Here is a 9,254-nt window from a genome sequence, read left to right on the forward strand (position 1 = left end):
GCTGCAGTCTTATCTAAGGCTGATGTGTCTGTTGTTGCCTAAGTCTCGGTTTAGCGGGGCTGATTCTGTCAAATACACTGCCTGCCCTCCTATGTCTTGACTCTTGCTCATATGGAGGTGGGAAGTTATCATGGTTCAATGGGACCTCGGTGGGTCGACCAGAAGCGTAGTTGGAGGAAACATCAACTTCCACTTCCCTTTCAAATGGGCTTCTACCTCGGCTATAGTCCGACGAGGCAGTTCTATAACTTTGAATTTCGTCTTCTTGCTAGTAGTGCCCCTGAGGGGCGTATGGAGGAATGGGGAAGCTCCCCTGGCCTTGTATTTGGGCCATGAGCTCCCTCATAGCCAAGTTTTGGCTAGCAATGTCTCTCATTTTGGCCGCCATGGCAGCCATTTCTCTTGACAGTCGGGCCGTTACCCACATTCCACCTCTTCTTTGGTGGTGGTGGAGTCTTTGCCGAGCTGCTGGGGCAGCAGGTGGAGGAGGTACATTTGCGTTTTCTCTTACCCTCCTGGGGGGTGTGTCTTCGTTTAAACTCATTTTATTTTCGTCTGACTTCAGATTTTGCTAAGTTGTGGGGCTTCCTCTTGTTCTTTTTCAAGAACAAATCCTTTTTCAAGGGTGTGCCCAAATGTTCTTCAATAAGCTTCCACCACAAGGTTGTTCGTAATTATAGTATGGTTTCCCACAGACTGTGTCAATCTATTGACCCCAAAAAGTGTTGCCAACAGATGCCGGACCCACCCGCGCACACGTGAGCGAAGGTCCTACACGCTAAGACACGTGGACGGTCTAGAACGAACGAATCAAGCGCGTGGGAGCAGCTCAACGACGCGGGACAAGAACTTTCGGAATCAGATGGGACGTTCTTAATCCGATTGTACAATAATTACCAATCAGTGCTCATGAAAGTGAATGTAAATGTGTGTGAACTCGTATTATATTGTAAAGATAATCAGAGAATAAAATGTGATTTTTTTGTATTGATTCTTGCATTAGCCTTTCGATGTTATACAAAGGAAGTATTTATAGTGTTACATGTGAAATGACAGCCCTTAGACGAGGTAACACGTGGCCTCATCTTCTCAATTCAAACATACAATCCTAGGTATCACTCTTGACTAGCTAGCTTGCTGTGCATTTATTGCTTGTGCAGAGCCCCCATGCTAGTAATAAGACCTGACATATGTACTTATGACAAACGTTCCATCAATCATTCTAACCAGATCCTTATGTAGGAGATCTCTTGGGAGAAGTGACCATGAAAGACGTCGCTTCATGGTTCGGAGGCTTCTACTTCATGTTTAAGGCTTCTGTCAAACACGTAGTACTTTCGCTATAGGGCTTCGGTAATCTTCACAGGCCTCGACAGATGAGGCTCAATTAGTTTCACTAGCTTCGGCATAAAGGGCATCGGCCATTTAGCCCACTTTGGCTAGAGTGCCACGTGGTTCGGATTGAGTGGGCCATAGGCCCACGTCGATTGGCCAAGTATGATAACACGTAACAGATATTATTGGCCAACCATGAAAAAAACGCCCAGGAATATGTCAAGAAGTGTGACAAGTGCCAAAGATTTGGCAATGCCATCCACAGAGGACCTCACTAGCATTAGTTGCACAGCCCCATTTGAGCAGTGGGTTATTGACATCCTTGGTCCCTTTCCAATAACTAGGGGAAAATTGAAGTTTGTGGTTGTGGCTGTAGAGTACTTCACTAAGTAGATTGAGGCCGAGGCTTTAGCAACAATTTCAGAGCCTAAGTTGAGAAGTTTCATTTGGAGATCCATCATATGCAGGTTCGGGATACCGAAAGTCCTCATAACTGATAATGGCAGGTAGTTTGACAATGCACAATTTAAAAACTTCTGTTCTAACCTAGGGATCGATCACCGTCTAACATCAGTTTCCCATCCTCAAAGTAATGGTCTTGCCGAAATAACCAATCGGATTATATTACAAGACTTCCGTACAAGGATCGGAGATGCAAGAGGTTCCTGGTCTGACGAGTTATCCTCCATACTTTGGACATATAGAACGTCCCACAAAACTGCTACGGGGAAACCCTCTTCATGTTGGCTTTCGGTATTGAAGCCACCATCCCTATTGAAGTCAGGTTGCCCAGCCAAAGAAGACTTGAGCCCGAAGGTGCAGGATGCACCACTGAACACCTTGACCTCTTGGAAAAAGTTCACAATCAGGCAGCTTTAAGAATGGCCTCTTACCAAGATAGAACAACAAAGTATTTCAATAAAAAAGTGAGGACACGGAGATTCAAGACCATAGACCTTGTGTTAAGAAAGGCCGAAGCAGCAGGTCATGCTCCGGGCAAGCTAGAACCAGTTTGGGAATAGCCCTTCGAAATCATACGACAGCTTCAAGGAGGTGCATACAGTTTAAGGGATACATCAGGAAGACCACTTCCAAGACCATGGAACACCGAAAATTTAAAAATTATTACAGGTAATCAATTCCCAGTAGTCAGGCCTGCATGCTAAGGTTCACATTTTTAGTTCTCGAGCCTGCGTGCCAAGTCTTATTTTTGTTAGTCAGGCCTGCGTGCCAAGGTTCACGTTTTCAGTTGTCAGGCCTGCGAGCTAAGTCTATTTTCAAAGCACAATAAGAATTAAGCTATTCATTGAAATATGATCTTCTTATCAAAAGCCTTGCTCCGAGCAAGCACCAAAAGTCTTGCCCCGTGCAAGCAACTCAAAAAGCCTTGCCCCGTGTAAGCACCTAAAGTCTTGCCCCGAGCAAACACCAAAAACCTTGCCTCGTGCAAGCAACTCAAAAATCCTTGCCCCGAGCAAGCACTAAAAGCCTTGCCTCGTGCATGCACTCAAAGCCTTGCCCCGCGCAAGCGCCTAAAAAGCCTTGCTCTGCGCAAGCATTCAAAGCCTTGCCCCGCGCAAGTACCTAAAACCTTGTCCCGAGCAAGTACCCAAAGCCTTGCCCCGAGCAAGTACCCAAAGCTTTGGCCTACACAACCACTCATAAAAATAAAAAATAAAAAAAATTGACCAGACAACATACTCGAGCACAAATCGTTATAGTAATGCTCGGTGGCATATAAAAGTCTTCCATCTTTTTAGACAAATCCCTCGAGGACGTCGAATGAGTACATTACTTCTTTTTTGAGTTAACGTGCTCGAGTGGTAAAGTCCTCGAGAATACCAATCCCTCGAGGACGTCGCATGAGTACATTACTTCTTTTTTGAGTTAACGTGCTCGAGTGGTAAAGTTCTCGAGAATATCAATCCCTCGAGGACGTCGCATGAGTACATTACTTCTTTTTTGAGTTAACGTGCTCGAGTGGTAAAGTCCTCGAGAATATCAATCCCTCGAGGACGTCGCATGAGTACATTACTTCTTTTTGAGTTAATGTGCTCGAGTGGTAAAGTCCTCGAGAATATCAATCCCTCGAGGACGTCGTATGAGTACATTGCTTCTTTAGAGTTAATGTGCTCGAGTCGTAAAGTCCTCGAGGGCGTCGCATGAGTACATTACTTCTTTTTGAGTTAATGTGCTCGAGTCATAAAGTCCTCGTGAATATCAATCCCTCGAGGACGTCGCATAAGTACATTGCTTCTTTAAAGTTAATGTGCTCGAGTTATGAAGTCCACGAGTATATATCAATCCCTCGAGGGCGTCGCATGAGTTCATTACTTCTTTTTGAGTTAATGTGCTCGAGTCGTAAAATCCTCAAGAATATCAATCCCTCGAGGACGTCGCATAAGTACATTGCTTCTTTAGAGTTAATGTGCTCGAGTTATGAAGTCCTCGAGTATATATCAATCCCTCGAGGACGTCGCATAAGTACATTGCTTCTTTAGAGTTAATGTGCTCGAGTTATGAAGTCCACGAGTATATATCAATCCCTCGAGGGCGTCGCATGAGTACATTACTTCTTTTTGAGTTAATGTGCTCGAGTCGTAAAGTCCTCGAGAATATCAATCCCTCGAGGACGTCGCATAAGTACATTGCTTCTTTAGAGTTAATGTGCTCGAGTTATGAAGTCCTCGAGTATATATCAATCCCTCGAGGACGTCGCATGAGTACATTACTTCTTTTTGAGTTAATATGCTCGAGTCGTAAAGTCCTCGAGAATATCAATCCCTCGAGGACGTCACATAAGTACATAACTTCTTTAAAGTTAATGTACTCGAGTTATTCTCCCAAGGACTTCGCATGAGAATTACTTTTCAGTTTGTTTGCTCGAGATGTTTGAAGTCCCAGGGGCCGGGATGACTAATTTGCAGTTCATAACTAAAAGGCAATGACCATTCAATAATAGTAAAACATTGTACAATTCATCGAGCAAAAAAGTTGTTCAAAAAACAAAAATTACAAAGCAAAAGATCGGGGTGGGGGCTATCCAATATGGCCAAGGGGAGGGTCGAGGTTGTGGATGTCGATCTGTACATCGTCCTCAAGGACCTCCTCATCGTCATCTCCACCTGATCCTCCTCCATCTTCTGCACCCAAGAGCTCCAAGGTATCAGCAATGGAAGGCACGGTCTTCAGGTCATCCGAAGCGACGTCGGGTAACTTCAAACGGATGAAGGCCCGGGCCTCCTTTAGAGCATGGAAGTACGCCCCCAACGCGTACTCGCCCTTGATCTTATCACAATCCTCGGAGGTTTTAAACTCCTCCCAGGCCTTCTCCTTTACATCCGCGAGCTCGCGCTCAAAATCCTTTGTCTTCTGGACAAGCTCGAGCCTCACACCCTCAACCTCATCCTTTGCCACATCAAGGTCATCCCTGGCCTTAGCAGCCTCTATTTTCGCGTCATCACGCTCCTTCAATAGAACCTCGACCTGAGCCTCGAGGTCAAGAATCCTCCTGTCCTTGGAGGCCATGGAGGTCTCCACCCCAACCGCTCTCTTGGCCTCCTCGATGCCTTGAAGAGAAAGCCCTCGAGCTACACTCAACATCTGAAAAAGAAAATAAGTATTAATCTCGATGACGAAACTAAAAGCTGAAGTCAAATATTCGAGGATTACCTTCACAGTAAGACGCTCGAGGACCTTCACTCCATCCTTGAGCTTGACCTCCTCCTTGTACTTGTTCACAAGATCAGGAGTGAGGTTGCAACGATCAAAGTCCCCGGTCAGACACGGATCATCCTCAAGGTCGACCACCTCAGAAGGAGGCTGAGGAGTAACGACCCGAGGAGTTGGAGATCTTTGGCTCGGCTGCAAAGGGGTCGAGACTTGAGGTTGAGCTCGAGATGTTTCGCCAGGCCTCCTCACACTTCGCTCAGGGGTGCCTTGAGACCTTTTCTTGCCCTTCTTCTCCGTCGGGGGCTGCCCCTGTGGATGGGCACCAGCCCTCGTGCTGACAAAATTCCGGAGGGCTCGAGGATCAAACGATATGCCTGCAAAATTACAACACTTTAGAACGAGCACAAGGTCAAGCTATTTCGCAAAAAATAAGGGAATATCCCTACCCTCGACGCCTCTAATATTTGCCAGGTCTATAACCTCTTCCCCAATCTCCTTCATCGTCGAGAAAAAGGGGCTAAGCCCCACTAGCATCCTCCTATGCTTTTCCAACACATCTAGATGTACCTAGCCCTCACAGAACTTCTCGGAGTCGGGGATTCCCCAATCAGGCCAGAAAGGAAGGTCGGGTTCTTGCGCTATTACATAAAACTACCCCTCCCTCCACCCCTTCAGAGAAATCGCCATCCTCGGGACCTTGAAACCCCCTATCGTCGAGAGATAGCCAAAACAAGTATATTGAGGATGTTTCTTAAGCTCGAATACTAATTTACAGAGGTCGATGTTGGGCTTGATACCTAAGAACCTACATGCTATAAAAAAAATATATGAGCATTCTCAGGCGTTGGGCACTAACTACCCCGGGCACATGGAGTGCTCGACCAACAAAGCAATAAAAAAGGGGTGAAGGGGCCACCTAAAGCCAGCCTTAAGGGTCTCCCTAAAAATAACAAACTCCCCTCGACGAGGTCGAATAATCCTATCCTCGGGGCCAGGAAATCTAACATCACAGATAGGCATAATACCATATTCCCTAGCCGCATCAATAGCTGAGTGCTCTTTCAGCCTACAGGGTTCATCGAGATATTCGAAGATCATATTAACTTGAGCCTCAGGAGTAGCCTCTAGGGGAATAGCCGTCGGTATTATCGACGTTCCTACATCCTCACTACTACTCGAACTACTGGATGAATCACGACCCTCACTACTCGACATCGCTTAACGAACTTAAGACCTAGCTTATGGAATAACTTAGAAGTCTCGAGCCTTACCTGGAGTTTCCCGACGAGTTGAGAAGTTCCCAGAGTATTTATCTCGAGCACAACCTCACAGAACTCAGATTTACAATGGGTAAAAGTGAAAAATGAAGGTGAGAATAGCAATATTTATAGGCGAAAATGACGGGAGGCCAAAGGTCGCTATCTACAACTGTCCATGAAGACACGTGTCAAAAATCCAAGCCCATTCTCTGCAACGGTCATATCAATACCGACCTTTATCGTCAGCTAGCACTTCTCGACGAAGCTGCCTAAAGTAAAGTGTTCGTAACTCATGTGCACCCCATCCTAACGCTCGATCTCTAGGAGGAGTGCATGGGGGCCAATGATGATACCAATATTGGTATACCCGAGGACTCCATACGTGCTCCACTCACCTTTTTGCCATATGTCCTCGGGATCTTTCTAGTCCTCGGGTGTTTTGGTCCTCGAGGAAAACTCATACGACTATTAACATCACCCCATGGTCCTCGAGAATAAGTCCTCGAGACATATTCCATTAATAGATTTTCTAGACCTATGTGCCTAATAAACGAACACCTAAACACCCAATAACTCTATATCAACTCTTACACTACTTATCAGACAATTCCATTACGAGTAGGACATTCCTTACAAACGGGATTCCATTGGATAAAAACATCCAACCGGCACAATCCTACTAGGAGTACACTACCTTCCTCTATAAATATAGAACCTTGGACCATCATTCAGGTACGTTATTCATTATCCTCCAGTTTATAGCCTCACACTTATAATTCTCTTTCTGACTTAAGCATCGGAGGAACAACGAGAACACACCTCGTTGCCTTTTGTTTCTGGTACCGGAAGACTACAATCGTGCTCAATCCGAATCATCAAGCTCGGGAAATCTACAGGTACGATTTTTGATAGCATAAATGGAAAATAAATTTCATACTGGTTTTCTGATGTACCTTTCCATGACAAAGCTGTAGCTGACAGCATTATTATTTACTTACCACGAGTGTTAGTGCGGGTGATACCTTAATTACAATGATCAGTTTAAAGCATTTGTATCCTTTGGCATGAATCCCCTAATGAAATGTTATTTACTGTATCTCATCTTTTTTCTCTATTTCCTGTTCTTTTGGTAGTTGTTTTGCGGATGATAAGCTTTGGGTATGACTACCATTTGGCTGATCAATAAAATCATTTTGATCAAAAGGTATGAATTTTACTTCTTTTGGTAGCAGTCCTTTGATGGCTACTCTGAAGAACTAATTCTTTACTCCCCATCTGCATACCCACCTAATAAGCCTCCAGTAATATTCACTTATGCACGAAGGAAAAGCAACCAGGTCAGATGCCAAACAGGGAAGCAGCCAAGTCGGTTAAGTAACAGAAATTAATTCATGTGCATGCCGTTTTGTTAATTTGTTAGTTGTTGGGGAGGGTAGTGAGTTGGAAAATTTGTCAATAAATGTAAAAGGGAAAGGAGGGGTAGAGGTATGGAAAATTCAAGTGTCTAGTAGGAGAGTTGAAGCCTCTCGAATACTCCTGGTCATGTTTTGTTCATCATTTCAGTTCAATAAACATTAAAATTCAGTCCAGATCCCTTCATTTTAGCCTTTCAATCTGTGATCCCAGAGCAGGGTCCCATCAATTTGGTATTAGAGCATCCAACACCTGGGAAAATGACACTGTCTGATCGGGTGGACTCGCTGGAAGGGTAGATAGAGGGTGTGCAGAAGGATATGGCCTCATTAATGGAAAAAATCGATGTATTGATGGGGCAGTGGGCTGAAACGGAGAGAAGAAGGAAGGAGAAGAGTCCCCACGAACCATCCTCAGATTCCCCAAGTAGACCGGAACCGAAGGCTAGAAATGCCCATTTTCGATGGTGAGAACCCGGATGGCTGGATTTTCAGAGCAGAACGATATTTTAACATGAATCAATTATCGAATTGCGAGAAATTAGAGGCGGCGGCAGTTTGCTTCGAGGGAGAGGCACTGGCTTGGTTCCAATGGGAGGACGATAGGCAGCCCATGCGCCGGTGGGAAGATCTTAAAACCTTGGTCATGGAGCGATTTCGTACGTCACAAGAAGGAACCCAGCTGGAGAAGTTGCTAGCGCTAAGGCAGGTAAGCTCCGTGAGGGATTATCGGCGCCAATTTGCAGCACTGGCTGCTCCCCTGCCACCGATCCTTGAAGAAGTTCTGGAATGTAATTTTGTCAATGGGTTGACACCTATTATACGGGCCGAAGTTAGGATGATGAAACCCCATGGATTGGCCCATACCATGGTACTAGCCCAATGAGTTGAGGATAGAAGTGCTGCAATTGATCAGCCGAGCTTCAATACGGCCCAACTAAAGTAAAGACCCAGACAAATAACTTCTCCTGCAGCCCAGTCAATTACTCCCAGAATGCTCAGACCCATCACGCGACTTCGTACCAGCGACTTCCAGTAGCCCATTCGAAGCCATCAACGCCCAATCACAGGGGCCCGCCTGTCGGAAAGGGGGGAACGCTGTACCGGAAACTGTCGGATGCGGAACTTCAGCTGAAAAGGGAGAAGGGATTATGCTATAAATGCGACGAGAAGTTCCAACCTGGTAACAAATGTCGACTCAAGGAATTGCAGGTACTTGTGGTCCAAGAGGAGGAAGGGGTAGTCGAAAATGAAGTGCAAGAGGTTGTGGAACTATCCCTCAACTCGGTGGTAGGGCTAACCACACCAAGGACGATGAAGGTAACTGGGTCTCTGCTAGGACAGGCAGTAGTGGTGCTCATCGATTATGGGGCTATTCACAACTTCATATCATTGGGATTGGTGAAGAAGCTAAACATCCCAGTGACGGGAACCAACAGCTACGGGGTCACTATAGGAACAGGTACCACGGTGGAAGGCTGGGGAATTTGCAAGGGGTTAGTCGTGGCCTTGCCAGGCATCGAGGTGGTGGATGATTTTCTCCCTTATGCTGGGGTGTACCGACCTAATTTTGGGA

The 9,254-nt window shown here is 45.7% G+C and overlaps 2 protein-coding genes across 2 annotated transcripts; one reads left to right on the forward strand and one right to left on the reverse strand.

Moving 5' to 3' along the window:
- Positions 1-4,367: 4,367 nt before the first annotated feature.
- Positions 4,368-5,454, reverse strand: LOC111384547. The gene is made up of 2 exons (XM_023008836.1): positions 5,008-5,454; positions 4,368-4,938 (listed from the first exon to the last, which is right to left on the reverse strand). Exon 2 carries the CDS (start codon positions 4,936-4,938, stop codon positions 4,375-4,377), a length of 564 nt encoding a protein of 187 aa, XP_022864604.1. The 5' UTR covers positions 5,008-5,454; the 3' UTR covers positions 4,368-4,374.
- Positions 5,455-7,564: 2,110 nt separating this feature from the next.
- Positions 7,565-8,611, forward strand: LOC111384543. Its single transcript, XM_023008830.1, has one exon. It carries the CDS (start codon positions 8,130-8,132, stop codon positions 8,562-8,564), a length of 435 nt encoding a protein of 144 aa, XP_022864598.1. The 5' UTR covers positions 7,565-8,129; the 3' UTR covers positions 8,565-8,611.
- Positions 8,612-9,254: the final 643 nt, after the last annotated feature.

This window comes from Olea europaea, unplaced genomic scaffold (genome assembly GCF_002742605.1).
Source record: "Olea europaea var. sylvestris unplaced genomic scaffold, O_europaea_v1 scaffold2938, whole genome shotgun sequence".
NCBI lineage: Eukaryota > Viridiplantae > Streptophyta > Magnoliopsida > Lamiales > Oleaceae > Olea > Olea europaea.

Bases quoted from the DNA above. Each gene is read 5' to 3' on its own strand.
- LOC111384543 (XM_023008830.1), top strand. From the start codon at position 8,130: ATGCCCATTTTCGATGGTGAGAACCCGGATGGCTGGATTTTCAGAGCA.
- LOC111384547 (XM_023008836.1), bottom strand. From the start codon at position 4,938: ATGTTGAGTGTAGCTCGAGGGCTTTCTCTTCAAGGCATCGAGGAGGCC.